Source organism: Onthophagus taurus, chromosome 5 (genome assembly GCF_036711975.1).
Source record: "Onthophagus taurus isolate NC chromosome 5, IU_Otau_3.0, whole genome shotgun sequence".
NCBI classification, from domain to species: Eukaryota; Metazoa; Arthropoda; class Insecta; order Coleoptera; family Scarabaeidae; genus Onthophagus; species Onthophagus taurus.
In genome coordinates, this window is record NC_091970.1 from 6,830,360 (window position 1) to 6,848,149 (window position 17,790).

The following is a 17,790-nucleotide window of genomic DNA, read 5'->3' on the forward strand; positions in this document are numbered from 1 at the left end:
CGCAACATTGATAGTGATTTATGTTCAATATTAGCTAACTTTATTTTATTTATTATAATAAATATTTCATTGTAGCGATAAAAACACTTAAAAAATATAATATTTCTTTATTGTCCGAAATTATTTAGATTTGGTAACTTTAATTAATAAAAATTCGCAATCTTCGTTAAAAATCCTTTAAAACGAGTCCAAACACGATATACTTATCTTTAAAAACAGCTGAAATATAAGTGTTTAAAGAAAAAAATGACAGATGATTGTCAATTGTTTCTTTGATTTTTCTTATAGGTTTTTAATAAATATAAAAACGTGACTAATCAATCAGAAACACCTTAAGGTTAAGAAAACAAGATAATAACTTTGAAGAGAATGTTTTCCAGAAATACAAAAACTTTAGAAAATCGAAAACGTTGATTGGTGTGAGTCAAAATGGCTTTAATCGATTAAAAACATCTCAAGAATACTTAATGAGGATGATAAAACTAAAAGAAATTATTTTGGTGGATTTTGAAAATGCTTCAAAGATACTAGGATGTGGAAAATGCTTGTTGGTGTGTGTCAAAATGGTACTAATTGATTGAAAGCATACTGAGGTTGCTTAAAAAGGTCAAAATAACTTAATAATGATAAAGGTGATGTTTTCAAAAAAGTTTTAAAATATTAAAATATGGAAAAAACTGATTGGTGTGAGTCAAAATGGTTCTAATCGATAAAAATCATCTCAAAAATACTTAATGAGGATGAAAAAAATAAATAAAATCATTTTGATGCATATTGGAAATGTTTCAAAGATACCAGAAAATTGAAAATGCTTGTTGGGGTGTGTCAAAATGATACTAATTGATTGGAAACATGTTGTGGTTGGTTAAGAAAGCTAACATGACTTAAACTAAATAATAATATGTAAGTTTTGCATGTTGCTTGTTGAACAAAAAGGTTTTTGAAAAATGAAATATACAAAAAAAGTGTTTCATTTTATGCTTACCAACTTAGAAACATCGATTTCAAGAAAAATCTCACAACTGGTGTTCTTGTTATCTCAATTGGTTCTAAGTGGAAAACTAAATAAGATAAAAGTAATTATGTACATAAGAAATCGTCGTAATTAAGCTTAAAATAGATTATCATAACAAATTTTTACCTGTAATAATTAATTACCAACTTAGAAACAACAAAAACTTAACTAATTTCAAATTTGATGTTTTTATTATTAGAATTTGTTCTAAATTGAAAATTAAATAAGATAGAAAGAAATGTTTCGGATAAAAAAGGTTCCTAATTCATCGAAAAAATATTTAGCGTAATCAGTTTTAATGCATCGTTTATGAGTACCAACTTAGAAACGCTAATTTCCCGAAATATCTTAAATTTGATGATTTTCTTATCAATATTGGTTCTAAATTGGAAATTACATAAGATGGAAAGAATTGTTATTGATAAAAAATGTTCGTAATTAACCTTGTATATGTTTTGAATTAAAGATATTAACTCATTCTTCAATATCATCATCTTAGAGGTTTGTAATCCTAAAAAAATTGAAATTTGACGATTTTTACTTTAAAATAGGTTATAAATCGAGAAATAAAAATGTTAGAAAGAAATGTTTCAGATAAAAAAGGTTCCTAATTGATCTAAAAAATGATTAGCATAATCAGTTTTAATTCATCGTCTATGAGTACCAACATAGAAACGGTAATTTCCCGAAAAATCTAAAATTTGATGTTTCTCGTTTTAAATTAGGTTATAAATCGAGAAATAAAAATGTTAGAAAGAAATGTTTCAGATAAAAAAGGTTCCTAATTGATCGAAAAAATGATTATCATAATCAGTTTTAATACATCGTTTGTGAGTACCAACTTAGAAACGGTAATTTCCTGAAAAATTTAAAATTTGATGTTTCTCGTTTTAAATTAGGTTATAAATCGAGAAATAAAAATGTTAGAAAGAAATGTTTCGGATAAAAAAGGTTTCTAATTGATCTGAAAAATGATTACCATAATCAGTTGTAATACATCGTTTGTGAGTACCAACTTAGAAACGCTAATTTCCTGAAAAATCTAAAATTTGATGTTTCTTGCTTTAAATTAGGTTATAAATCGAGAAATAAAAATGTTAGAAAGAAATGTTTCGGATAAAAAAGGTTTCTAATTGATCTAAAAAATGATTACCATAATCAGTTTTAATACATCGTTTGTGAGTACCAACTTAGAAATGCTAATTTCCCGAAAAATCTAAAATTTGATGTTTCTTGCTTTGAATTAGGTTATAAATCGAGAAATAAAAATGTTAGAAAGAAATGTTTCGGATAAAAAAGGTTTCTAATTGATCTAAAAAATGATTACCATAATCAGTTTTAATACATCGTTTGTGAGTACCAACTTAGAAATGCTAATTTCCCGAAAAATCTAAAATTTGATGTTTCTTGCTTTGAATTAGGTTATAAATCGAGAAATAAAAATGTTAGAAAGAAATGTTTCGGATAAAAAAGGTTTCTAATTGATCTAAAAAATGATTACCATAATCAGTTTTAATACATCGTTTGTGAGTACCAACTTAGAAACGCTAATATCAAGAAAAATCCCAAATTTGATGCTTTTGTTATTAAAATTGGTTTAAAGTGGAAATTAAATCAGATGGGCAGAATTGTTATGAATAAAAAATATGCATAATTAATCCAAAAAATGATTAGAATAGAAGATTTTTAGTCATCCTCCAATGTTGCCAACTTAGAAGCTTGTAATTCAAAGAATTACAAGAATCGTGAAATAAAAATCTTGGAATGAAATATTTCGGATAAGAAATGTTTTTAACTCAGAGACAATGAAATTGTGAGGAATGTCAAAATCGATGTTTCTCTTATTTTATTGGTGACGAATAATTTAATTCGTAGAATAACTTTCTTCTTTATGATGTAAGTGCGAAGTACTTTCAATCTTGTATTCCTTGACAATTCATTGTAATACATAATATGGAATTTAAATTTTTGTATTATTCCCTCGTTACAATTCATTATTCATCGTCTTGATCTTTCTGACACTTGTTGAAGTGCCCGCTCAAAACACGGCGATAAAGAAAACATTATTCACAATAAAAAACTTATTTATGAACGAAATCTCACCGAATCAAATTTTTTTATTAATTCAACGATTATATTATAGAAATGATTGTCACGCAGCTCAAAAACGGTACAACGCGAGTCGTCGTTGGCGCCGCAGGAACCGCAGGAGGTCAATGTCATTACCACCATACCCAATTTCATCCATCAACTATTAACTTACATCAATTTATATGTATCCACAATCAAGGTGGTTTTGGGGAATTTACTCAAAGTGATGGATCTAATTCTGCTGATGTTACTGGTGTCGATGTCGTCGTCTGGGAATCCCGCCGTTTTTTTATAATGACGTCAGAATACGTCACGGAGAACACACGTCCCTTACTACTTAGATTTGAACGAGACTCCGCGTTGCTGAGTATTCTGAACCTTCTGAACAGGCTGAACAGTTGTATATTGGACGTCGCGTAGAGCAGTCCACGCTCTAAAGTTGTGGAGATCTCCAGGCACGTGCTTTGCTTTTAGTTGGTTTCGTATTCGCGGGTTTCTGCGGAGAGTTAAATCTTATTCCTTTAAAGATAAGGAAATCGTCTCAAAATAACGCGAGCATTACGTTATTATTAATATAAAAAAAAAATTTGCACTACGTGACGCGAAACATGTTGGCGTTTAATTATTAATTTTATTTAATTGTTACAATTTAATTTGTTGTAAAATTTAATTTAATTTAGTTTCTAGTGTATAATAAAGGAACTAAGTTTAAATGGAAAAGTTAAAAATGAAAATTTTCTTATTTAATTTTTAATTTGGAAGAGGTTTGGTGCGAAATACCGGAGGAGGTGAGTGGACGATAACGGCACGTGCCCTTTGATAAATGAAAACTGCGAAGATAATCGAGAGTATGCGAATAACGTAAAAATTCCACGAGATTATTTTAATCGCATTTTTTAAATGAATCAAATTTAATTTTAACGATTTTCTTGACATTTCTCTAAATGATTAACGATTAAAATCATAAATAACACCAAGAACAATAACAATAGTAGGTCATTTCGAAGTGAAAACACTTTCGTTTTAAAATCTATTAATTTTTTAATTTCACAATATATGACTCCAACAACAAATAACGCCATTTTTTGCTAAGACTTCTAATTAATAACAAAAACACGGTAATCTTTTACGTGTTCATAAATAAACAAGCACTTAGTGGAAAGCTTTTCATGTTCATTTTCAATTTATGATGAAGCATCACATGTTAGCATAACAGTTGGAACGAATTAAAACTGAATTTATAGTCTATTAAGATCCTGTTATAAGAGATTTTTGAAAATGAAACTTTTTTATTTACTCTATAAAGGTAATGATACTTTTACTATTAATGATTGGGATAAGAAAATTTTATGTAATTAATACTGGAACTGTTGGAGTGTGAAAGGTCCCATTACGATGACAATTTGGGTCAGTAGCTGATCGCAAACAATGCCAACAACTCGATACTGCTCAAGTAACGTGTCGTTATCGCGTGCTCAATTTACACAGCCAACATTTTGTTTTACTTCGTAATTGTTTCAAATGATATCAAAACAAAATTTAAAAAATTAATATAAATCTCCTGATGATGGCGTTAAGACACGAAATCGGTCTAAATCGGATATAATATTCATATATAACGAGATTCTCCATCGTTCCGTTATTTTTAATTATTCTAATTAATTTCATTTTTTAATACAACCCGAAAACATTTTAAGTTTCGAGGCTAGTTCTTCCAAAATATTTATAACTTCAACTAACTAAAATATGGATATGATTTTGGGGTTTATTCTGAACAATTTTCATTCATATCATTTTCATCGATCGATTTTAATTTTTGAGATATTCTTGATTTCAGCTAAATTCTACAATAAAATTCATTTAATTTAAAATTTGGGAAATAGCTGCTTTGTTCTTAAAAAATAATCACAGCTTGGTTTTAATTATTTGTGAATGTATCCTTTAGATCAATTCTGAGACATTTTTATGTATTCCACCTTTTTCTATCTGTTATAGTTTTTGAGATATTCCAGATTTCAGTAACATATATCGTATATTTTAAAATTTCGGGGATTTTTGCTCTATATCTTGGAAAGCATGATAATCATATTCAATATGGTTATGGATTATGTTCTTATGGTTCATTACAAACAATTTTTATACATAATTTATTTCCCAATCGACTTTAATTTTTGAGTTATGATCATTTGAGTTTATTTCAATCAAAATTCGTCAATCTTGCAATTTATAGAATTATTGCTTTGTATCTACAAAACAGAAACAACTAAATTTAATCTATTTATGGATATATAAATTTAGGTTCATTTCGAAATATTTTGATACATATCACTTTTCTCCATCGATTTTAGTTTTTGAGTTATTCTGGATTTCTGCACAAATATCATTTATTTTGATGTTTTGAGCTTTTTTACCCTATATCTTAGAAAGCATGATAATCAGCTTTAATACAGTTATGGATTATGTTCTTATGGTTCATTACAAACAATTTTTATACATAACTTATTTCCCAATCGACTTTAATTTTTGAGTTATGATCGTTTATTTCAATCAAAATTCGTCAATTTTGCAATTTATAGAATTGTTGATTTGTATCTACAAAACAGAAACAGCTAAGTGAAACTATTTATGGATATATAAATTTAGGTTCATTTTGAAACATTTTGATACATATCACTTTTCTCCATCAATTTTAGTTTTTGAGTTATTCTGGATTTCTGCACAAATATCATTTATTTTGATGTTTTGAGCTTTTTTACCCTATATCTTAGAAAGCATGATAATCAGCTTTAATATAGTTATGGATTATGTTCTTATGGTTCATTACAAACAATTTTTATACATAACTTATTTCCCAATCGACTTTAATTTTTAAATTATGATCGTTTTTTTCAATCAAAATTCGTCAATTTTGCAATTTATAGAATTGTTGATTTGTATCTACAAAACAAAACCAGCTAAATTTAAACTATTTATGGATATATAAATTTAGGTTCATTTCGAAACATTTTGATACATATCACTTTTCTCCATCGATTTTAGTTTTTGAGTTATTCCGGATTCGTGCACAAATATCATTTATTTTCATGTTTTGAGCTTTTTTACCCTATATCTTAGAAAGCATGATAATCAGCTTTAATATAGTTATGGATTATGTTCTTATGGTTCATTACAAACAATTTTTATACATAACTTATTTCCCAATCGACTTTAATTTTTAAATTATGATCGTTTTTTTCAATCAAAATTCGTCAATTTTGCAATTTATAGAATTGTTGATTTGTATCTACAAAACAGAAACAACTAAATTTAATCTATTTATGGATATATAAATTTAGGTTCATTTCGAAATATTTTGATACATATCACTTTTCTCCATCGATTTTAGTTTTTGAGTTATTCTGGATTTCTTCACAAATATCATTCATTTTGATGTTTCGAGCTTTTTTACTCTATATCTTAGAAAGCATGATAATCAGCTTTAATATAGTTATGGATTATGCTCTTATGGTTCATTACAAACAATTTTTATACATAACTTATTTCCCAATCGACTTTAATTTTTGAGTTATGATCGTTTTTTTCAATCAAAATTCGTCAATTTTGCAATTTATAGAATTGTTGATTTGTATCTACAAAACAGAACCAGCTAAGTTTAAACTATTTATGGATATATAAATTTAGGTTCATTTCGAAACATTTTGATACATATCACTTTTCTCCATCAATTTTAGTTTTTGAGTTATTCTGGATTTCTGCACAAATATCATTTATTTTGATGTTTTGAGCTTTTTTACCATATATCTTAGAAAGCATGATAATCAGCTTTAATATAGTTATGGATTATGTTCTTACGGTTCATTACAAACAATTTTTATACATAACTTATTTCCCAATCGACTTTAATTTTTGAGTTATGATCGTTTATTTCAATCAAAATTCGTCAATTACGCAATTTATAGAATTGTCGATTTGTATCTCAAAACAGAAACAGCTAAGTTTAAACTATTTATGGATATATAAATTTAGGTTCATTTTGAAACATTTTGATACATATCACTTTTCTCCATCGATTTTAGTTTTTGAGTTATTCTGGATTTCTTCACAAATATCATTTATTTTGATGTTTCGAGCTTTTTTACCCTATATCTAAGAAAACATGATAATCAGCTTTAATATAGTTATGGATTATGTTCTTATGGTTCATTACAAACAATTTTTATACATAACTTATTTCCCAATCGACTTTAATTTTTGAGTTATGATCGTTTATTTCAATCAAAATTCGTCAATTATGCAATTTATAGAATTGTTGATTTGTATCTACAAAACAGAAACAGCTAAGTTTAAACTATTTATGGATATATAAATTTAGGTTTATTTCGAAACATTTTGATACATATCACTTTTCTCCATCGATTTTAGTTTTTAAGTTATTCTGGATTTCTGCACAAATATCATTTATTTTGATGTTTTGAGCTTTTTTACCATATATCTTAGAAAGCATGATAATCAGCTTTAATATAGTTATGGATTATGTTCTTATGGTTCATTACAAACAATTTTTATACATAACTTATTTCCCAATCGACTTTAATTTTTAAATTATGATCGTTTTTTTCAATCAAAATTCGTCAATTTTGCAATTTATAGAATTGTTGATTTGTATCTACAAAACAGAAACAGCTAAGTTTAAACTATTTATGGATATATAAATTTAGGTTTATTTCGAAACATTTTGATACATATCACTTTTCTCCATCGATTTTAGTTTTTAAGTTATTCTGGATTTCTGCACAAATATCATTTATTTTGATGTTTTGAGCTTTTTTACCATATATCTTAGAAAGCATGATAATCAACTTTAATATAGTTATGGATTATGTTCTTATGGTTCATTACAAACAATTTTTATACATAACTTATTTCCCAATCGACTTTAATTTTTAAATTATGATCGTTTTTTTCAATCAAAATTCGTCAATTTTGCAATTTATAGAATTGTTGATTTGTATCTACAAAACAGAAACAGCTAAATTTAAACTATTTATGGATATATAAATTTAGGCTCATTTCGAAACATTTTGATACATATCACTTTTCTCCATCGATTTTAGTTTTTGAGTTATTCCGGATTTCTGCACAAATATCATTTATTTTGATGTTTTGAGCTTTTTTACCCTATATCTTAGAAAGCATGATAATCAGCTTTAATATAGTTATGGATTGTGTTCTTATGGTTCATTACAAACAATTTTTATACATAACTTATTTCCCAATCGACTTTAATTTTTGACTTATGATCGTTTATTTCAATCAAAATTCGTCAATTTTGCAATTTATAGAATTGTTGATTTGTATCTACAAAACAGAACTAGCTAAATTTAAACTATTTATGGATATATAAATTTAGGTTCATTTCGGAACATTTTGATACATATCAATTTTCTCCATCGATTTTAGTTTTTGAGTTATTCTGGATTTCTGCACAAATATCATTTATTTTGATGTTTTGAGCTTTTTTACCATATATCTTAGAGAGCATGATAATCAGCTTTAATATAGTTATGGATTATGTTCTTATGGTTCATTACAAACAATTTTTATACATAACTTATTTCCCAATCGACTTTAATTTTTGAGTTATGATCGTTTATTTCAATCAAAATTCGTCAATTTTGCAATTTATAGAGTTGTTGATTTGTATCTACAAAACAGAAACAGCTAAGTTTAAACTATTTATGGATATATAAATTTAGGTTCACTTCGAAACATTTTGATACATATCACTTTTCACCATCGATTTTAGTTTTTGAGTTATTCTGGATTTCTTCACAAATATCATTTATTTTGATGTTTCGAGCTTTTTTACCCTATATCTTAGAAAACGTGATAATCAGCTTTAATATAGTTATGGATTATGTTTCTATGGTTCATTACGAGCATTATTATTATACATCTAATTTTTGAATTATTCTCAATTCAAACAACAAACATCGTTCATAATACATTTCGAAAATAAATCGAATTTTTTAGGTTTATTGCTTTGTACGAAGAAAACGATGATAGCTAGGTTTAAAGCAGTTATGGATTATGTTTGTTTGGTTCATTTTGAATAATTTTTATGTATAACGTGATTCTCCATCATCTTTAATTTTAGAGTTTTTCCCAACTGAAACAACAAACATCGTTCACGTTGTAATTTTAGACATTTTTACTTTGTATCTACAAAATGATGATAACTGGCTTTAACATGATTATGGATAATGTTTTTATGATTCATTATGACCAATATTTATATATAAGATGTTTCTCCATCATTATTAATTTTTGGGTTATCATTAACTTTTAGAATAAAAATTTTACTTTTGAAATTATGCTTTGTAGCTAAAAATTGGCCACAGCTGGATTGAAGTTGTTTATGCACGTGTATTTTGGCCTTCATTCTGAATTACGTTCATTCTTGCCGCTTTGCTCTATCTATTTTAGTTTATAAGTTATTTCCCATTTCAGTCACAAACATCATAAATTTTGATATTTTAGATATCTTTACTTTGTACCTACAAAGTTATGATGATTTGTTATTCTTAATTTTGGGATTGAGCTTGTTTTCACCTCCCTTTCTCTTTTACTTCTGTTTATGAGGATAAAATCACCAGGACTATCAAGCTTATAAATTGTAATCCCTTCTTTTTCGATTAATGATTTTATAAGCCGTTAATAATATAGGGCACTGTCCTACCCAACATCCTGCTTAACAATCTCCTTAATCGATTCTTTTCAAAAGTTCTCGCTTTAGCAATTAACGATGTCCTGGATCTGCAAAACAATCTGAATGTTTTCTTCGTATGGTGTGGCAATCGTGGCCTTATTTCGTATGATTTCAAGTAATGTTATTGTATTTAGAGACTCAATTGAAATGCATGATTGATTTAGAATTGTATTAATAATTATATCATATCTCAAATTCAAAACGAGATATCGCCATAAGCAGTTTAAAGCAAAATTAATATAGTTTTAGAGTCTAAGAAATAATATCTTTACTTTCATAAATCTCATTCACAACATCTTTTTACTTCAATTCTGCACCCTTGATAAATATTAATTTTTTATTAATAAGGATGTATGATATCGTATCTCAAGAATTAGTTAAGAAATCGTGATGATATAAATGTTATTTCAAAGCAAATTTAATCTAGTTTTAGTACAGCATAAATAATTTGTTAATATCCATAAATTTGGTCGATACGATTTTTTGAATCACACTCATTTAGATCGATCAGATATAAAATTTAATTAAGCATATCTCAGAAACTAGTTGAGATATGATAATGAGATAAAAAGCGTTTTAAAGGAAAATTGTTATGTTTTTAGCATGCAAAAAATGATTTCTTCGTTTCTATAAATATCGTTGTTATGAGTTTTTTTATTCAATTCTTCAACCTTAATAAATATTGGTTTATTCATAATCATACAAAGTAACGTATCTCAAAAAGTATTTGTGATATCATGATGATTTATATATCATTTTAAAGCAAATTTAATCTAGTTTTAGCACTCCATAAATAATTTGTTAGTATCCATAAATTTGGTCGATACGATTTTTTGAATCACACTCATTTAGATCGATCAAATATAAAATTTAATCAAGCATATCTCAGAAACTAGTTGAGATATGATAATGAGATAAAAAGCGTTTTAAAGGAATATTGTTATGTTTTTAGCATGCAAAAAATGATTTCTTCGTTTCTATAAATATCGTTGTTATGATTTTTTTATTCAATTCTTCAACCTTAATAAATATTGGTGTATTCATAATGATACAAAGTAACGTATCTCAAAAAGTATTTGTGATATCATGATGATTTATATATCATTTTAAAGCAAATTTAATCTAGTTTTAGCACACCATAAATAATTTGTTAGTATCCATAAATTTGGTCGATACGATTTTTTGAATCACACTCATTTAGATCGATCAGATATAAAATTTAATTAAGCATATCTCAGAAACTAGTTGAGATATGATAATGAGATAAAAAGCGTTTTAAAGGAAAATTATTATATTTTTAATATGCAAAAAATAATTTCTTCGTTTCTATAAATATCGTTGTTATGATTTATTTATTCAATTCTTCAACCTTAATAAATATTGGTGTATTCATAATGATACAAAGTAACGTATCTCAAAAAGTATTTGAGATATCATGATGATTTATATATCATTTTAAAGCAAATTTAATCTAGTTTTAGCACTCTATAAATAATTTGTTAGTATCCATAAATTTGGTCGATACGATTTTTTGAATCACAGTCATTTAGATCGATTAGATATAAAATTTAATCAAGCATATCTCAGAAACTAGTTGAGATATGATAATGAGATAAAAAGCGTTTTAAAGGAAAATTGTTATGTTTTTAGCATGCAAAAAATAATTTCTTCGTTTCTATAAACATCGTGGTTATGATTTATTTATTCAATTTCAACCTTAATAAATATTGGTGTATTCATAATGATACAAAGTAACGTATCTCAAAAAGTATTTGAGATATCATGATGATTTATATATCATTTTATAAAGCAAATTTAATCTAGTTTTAGCACACCATAAATAATTTGTTAATATCCATAAATTTGGTCGATACGATTTTTTGAATCACAGTCATTTAGATCGATTAGATATAAAATTTAATCAAGCATATCTCAGAAACTAGTTGAGATATGATAATGAGATAAAAAGCGTTTTAAAGGAAAATTGTTATGTTTTTAGCATGCAAAAAATAATTTCTTCGTTTCTATAAACATCGTGGTTATGATTTATTTATTCAATTTCAACCTTAATAAATATTGGTGTATTCATAATGATACAAAGTAACGTATATCAAAAAGTATTTGAGATATCATGATGATTTATATATCATTTTAAAGCAAATTTAATCTAGTTTTAGTACACCATAAATAATTTGTTAATATCTATAAATTTGGTCGATACGATTTTTTGAATCACACTCATTTAGATCGATTAGATATAAAATTTAATCAAGCATATCTCAGAAACTAGTTGAGATATGATAATGAGATAAAAAGCGTTTTAAAGGAATATTGTTATGTTTTTAGCATGCAAAAAATGATTTCTTCGTTTCTATAAATATCGTTGTTATGATTTTTTTATTCAATTCTTCAACCTTAATAAATATTGGTGTATTCATAATGATACAAAGTAACGTATCTCAAAAAGTATTTGTGATATCATGATGATTTATATATCATTTTAAAGCAAATTTAATCTAGTTTTAGCACATCATAAATAATTTGTTAGTATCCATAAATTTGAACGATACGATTTTTTTAATCACACTCATTTAGATCGATCAGATATAAAATTTAATCAAGCATATCTCAGAAACTAGTTGAGATATCATAATGAGATAAAAAGCGTTTTAAAGGAAAATTGTTATGTTTTTAGCATGCAAAAAATGATTTCTTCGTTTCTATAAATATCGTTGTTATGATTTTTTTATTCAATTCTTCAACCTTAATAAATATTGGTGTATTCATAATGATACAAAGTAACGTATCTCAAAAAGTATTTGAGATATCATGATGATTTATATATCATTTTAAAGCAAATTTAATCTAGTTTTAGCACACCATAAATAATTTCATCAAAAATTTGGTCAATACGTTTTGGTGAATAAAACTTTAATAAATCGTATCTAAAAGCTCAATAAATTCTTAATAAATTTTGTTGTTTCGCGTGAAATGTTAAACTACTATTGTCAGTGGCGTGTCTTACGTAAACCTCGTTGTAAATTCCGACTAAAAATAACCACGGGACGTTTTAGAATAGACTCGTAGAGAGTGTGATGATAGTTATTATTAGAATATTTTACTCATCTTTAACTACAAGTTATTATTAAAAAAATGTACTCTAAAGAGAATGGCTTTAATGATAACTTTTTAACCACACCGTGTCTAAATAGAATCGTGTAAAAACAAGCTCCTTGAAAATGAACCCAACCTTGCGTAGGCTCGACGAATTAAAACACTTTTTTTCCTTCTATTTGTTCCAGATTGAACGACTGAACTCGACAGAATAAGAACAAAACTTGGGGAAGAAAACGAAATTAAGAAAAGTTGAAAGAGAAAGAACCGGTTGATATCCACCAGCACAAGAGGAATTGATTAATTAAACTGTATATTGATCGAAGGAATAAAAAGCAGTCAAATTAAGTGAAACGAGAATTTATTATTATTATTTTTTATTTTTTAATTATCGCGAATCGTTAAGGGTGGGATTTTTCTATAATCACTATTTATTCGAACGGGAGGGCTCACTTTGACAGGACGCCAACCCGGAAAACCCGAAGAAATCCTGACCGTTCCACTTCCAGAGCAGAAATAATCGGCCGCGTCTAATATTGGGCCCCGTCTGGCCTTATCTCGACGGCTTTGTATGTGCAAAATAGGTCAGGAATGCTCTAAGACACGGCTCATATCTACCATCATAGATAACCATAGAGTATTAATAAATGATAAATAAATTTCAATCATTAAATTCATCCCCGCAAATTTACAAATTTAAAACAGATGTCTCCTTGAAACATATCCATTTAATATGGATCATTAATAACTTTCGAGACACGTGGTCTACACGATTAAACATGGGTGTAGACGCGAAAAGTCTAAAAATAAAGTAGTCGTAAATCTATTAAATTGAGTATTTAGCAGAACGATGACTGAGCTGGGTTAATTTTTCAGAGGCGAATCGAATCCGGTTAGAATTTTGCTGTTTTGTACTTTAATCGACTCTATTTCTTGTTGGATTTAAATCGGTTAAGGGGTTATTTTTGGACAATTATATTTTTTTTATGCGTTTTAAGTAATTTAATTTATTGTCCAACGATATAAAACGCTTTATTCAGCCCAGAGACGAGGGTTATAACTGAAATATGATTCGTTTTCTTTGAGAAAGGAACCCAAATTCTTTTTATTGTTCCTAAATACTCGATAATTAATTTAATTAAATAAGAGTCACGTTTTAAAAGGCAGGTTTTTATAATCCCTAATTTCTTTATTACATTTTATATGGCACAAACTCGCGTTTCATAATCTTTTTTTGTAGCTGTACTACAAAGAACTGCAGTTGGAGTGGGTCAATTGAAGATTCAAGGTGTAGCAACGTGTATGTACCTGTGCATGGATGCTTGTGGATTTTTATACGGATCGGTGAGTTAGTCACTTTCAAATTTACACAACAATAATTCTTAGACTTATTAAGATTCACGTTATTTACGTTTGACGTTTTCTGAAAATCGCGATCAAAAAAAATGTTTTTCTCCAGAATGGTTTCGAATTGAGAAATTACACTTTTTGAGGTTACAAAGGAATGTTTGATGTTACGTTATATCAAATTTTAAGTTTCCCACTTTAACGGATTAATTACAAAAAAATTATAAAACCGATTTAAATTTGATGTTTTTTATGGCAGTTTTATTAAAAATGATTAAATTTTATAGAATCGTATCTCAAAATAAAAATGAGATATCACGATGAGATACAAAGCATTTTGAAGGAAATTTAATCTAGTTTTATTGTGTCAAAAATAATTTCTTAGTTTCCATTAATTTAATTGTTACGATTTTTTTAATCACACTTTGCTTATTTACTACTTACTGAGGTTAAATTAAAAATGAATAAACTTTAAGAAATCGTATCTCAAAATCAAAATGAGATATCACGATGATATAAAAAGCATTTTGAAGCAAATTTAACCTAGTTTCAGTGTGCCAAAAGTAATTTCTTAGTTTTCATTAATTTAATTGTTATGATTCTTTTAATCTCACTCTGCTTATTTATTACTTACTGAGGTTAAATTAAAAATGAGTAAACTTTAAAACATCGTATCTCGAAATCAAAATGAGATATCACGATGAGATAAAAAACATTTTGAAGGAAATTTAATCTAGTTTCATTGTGCCAAAAATTATTTCTTAGTTTTCATTAATTTAATTGTTACGATTTTTTTAATCACACTTTGCTTATTTACTACTTACTGAGGTTAAATTAAAAATGAGTAAACTTTAAGAAATCGTATTTCAAAATCAAAATGAGATATCACGACGAAATAGAAAGCATTTTGAAGCAAATTTAATCTAGTTTTATTGTGCCAAAAGTAATTTCTTAGTTTCCATTAACTTAGTTGTTACGATTTTTTTAATCACACTCTGCTTATTTATTACTTACTGAGGTTAAATTAGAAATGAGTAAATTTTAAGGAATCGTATCTCAAAATCAAAATAAGATATCACGATGAGATAAAAAACATTTTAAAGGAAATTTAATCTAGTTTTATTGTGGCAAAAATAATTTCTTAGTTTCCATTAACTTAGTTGTTACGATTTTTTTAATCACTCTCTGCTTATTTATTACTTATTGAGGTTAAATTAAAAATGTCTAAACTTTAAAAAATCGTATCTCAAAATCAAAATGAGATATCACGATGAGATAAAAAACATTTTAAAGGAAATTTAATCTAGTTTTATTGTGGCAAAAATAATTTCTTAGTTTCCACTAACTTTGTTGCTACGATTTTTTTAATCACACTTTGCTTATTTATTACTTATTGAGGTTAAATTAAAAATGTCTAAACTTTAAAAAATCGTATCTCAAAATCAAAATGAGATATCACGATGAGATAAAAAACATTTTAAAGGAAATTTAATCTAGTTTTATTGTGGCAAAAATAATTTCTTAGTTTCCACTAACTTTGTTGCTACGATTTTTTTAATCACACTTTGCTTATTTATTACTTATTGAGGTTAAATTAAAAATGTCTAAACTTTAAAAAATCGTATCTCAAAATCAAAATGAGATATCACGATGAGATAAAAAACATTTTAAAGGAAATTTAATCTAGTTTTATTGTGGCAAAAATAATTTCTTAGTTTCCATTAACTTAGTTGTTACGATTTTTTTAATCACACTCTGCTTATTTATTACTTATTGAGGTTAAATTAAAAATGTCTAAACTTTAAAAAATCGTATCTCAAAATCAAAATGAGATATCACGATGAGATAAAAAACATTTGAAAGGAAATTTAATCTAGTTTTATTGTGCCAAAAATAATTTCTTAGTTTCCATTAATTTAATTGTTACGATTTTTTTAATCACACTTTGCTTATTTACTACTTACTGAGGTTAAATTAAAAATGAGGAAACTTTAAAGAATCGTATCTCAAAATCAAAATGAGATATCACGGCGAAATAGAAAGCATTTTGAAGCAAATTTAATCTAGTTTCATTGTGCCAAAAATTATTTCTTAGTTTCCATTAATTTAATTGTTATGATTCTTTTAATCCCACTCTGCATATTTATTACTTACTGAGGTTAAATTAAAAATGAGTAAACTTTAAAAAATCGTATCTCAAAATAAAAATGAGATATCACGATGAGATAAAAAGCATTTTGAAGCAAATTTAATCTAGTTTTATTGTGCCAAAGCTAATTTCTTAATTTTAGCTTACTATACGAATCGGTGAGTTAATCACTTACAAATCAAATTCACTTAGAAACAGATTAGTTATAGTCACTTTAAGCTTTTATTTTATTCCTTGGCGAGGTGAATTCTAGGGCACCCACATCTTAATTTAAAACAACAATAATTCTTAGACTCACTAAGATTCGCTTTATTTATTTGACACACTTCACCAAAAAAAAATCGTTTACGTGTTTTCTCGTTACAAAATCAAGTTCTAACGCAGGTGCGCACCACATTCTTCATTTATCACAGTAAATGGTCGTAAAATTCGATACTGACACAACCTAGTTGCCTAGAATTTCAGTTAATGCGGCTATATTGTTGGTAACCGGTTCGTTTCGAAGTGAGTGTAATACTCGCGGTGTACATAAATTGTGTAATCAACACCATCAAATTTATTTTATCCATAACAAGTTGCGAAATAATTCTTTAACCCGGCACCTCCGCCAATTTTAAACTTATATTTAACTCAATTTTTCTTCTCTCATTCCTATTTAACTCCCATAAAGTTATAATCACTTCGTACTTAGAGTTCATTCGGGGAAATAAATGATTGAGGAAATTGCGCCAACACATTAAAAGCCGAGAAAAATCGTTTGAAGTAATTACAAGTTGTAGCCGTCGGCGTTCGTTTATAATTGCTGTGTTAATTGTACCATCATACACAGCTGCCAGTAAAGTGTTAAGTGGAGGACTTTAAGTGCTATTGACGTCTCAGAAATAGCATAATTACTGTGCTGTCTAACTCTAACGTCTGCAATGCAACGAACAAACACATAAAACGCAAGAAAACTTATAAATAATAAATTAATTTGTCGAAATCTGGGGCAATAAGATAAATGACCTCAAACCTACCGCATGCAACTCGAAACGAGAGTGAATCCGAATGATTATAATAATCTGTGGGGCAACACGCAACTGAGAGAATATGTTAATGAACGGGGTCGGTGTAGTGACGGCCCCCCGTTGAATAATGTCTGGGTTACAGGTTTAATAAGGCAGAATCATTTATTTTTTTGTTTTGCTTTCGTTTTCATCGTTCAATATTTTATTTGATTTTTTTTTAACTAAATCTGTCCGAAGAGGATTTAACAAAGCCCGATTACAACGGCTTTTATTCACATCGAACAATAACCGTGTCAAC

At 27.1% G+C, this 17,790-nt stretch overlaps 1 protein-coding gene across 3 annotated transcripts in view; it reads left to right on the plus strand.

The window, feature by feature from the left end:
* The window catches only part of LOC111417165 (fibroblast growth factor branchless), a 60,073-nt gene that overhangs the window by 38,054 nt on the left and 4,229 nt on the right, over positions 1–17,790 (plus strand). Inside the window, exons 1-3 of one of the 3 annotated variants that reach the window (XM_023049367.2) lie at positions 3,508–3,894; positions 13,178–13,573; positions 14,230–14,333. In XM_023049367.2, the coding sequence (XP_022905135.1) occupies positions 13,561–13,573; positions 14,230–14,333 (117 nt within the window). In that variant the 5' untranslated portion in view covers positions 3,508–3,894; positions 13,178–13,560. Of the gene's footprint in view, positions 1–3,507; positions 3,895–13,177; positions 14,334–17,790 lie in introns of those variants that run through there. The other 2 variants (XM_023049368.2, XM_071195783.1) reach the window with 2 other exon arrangements.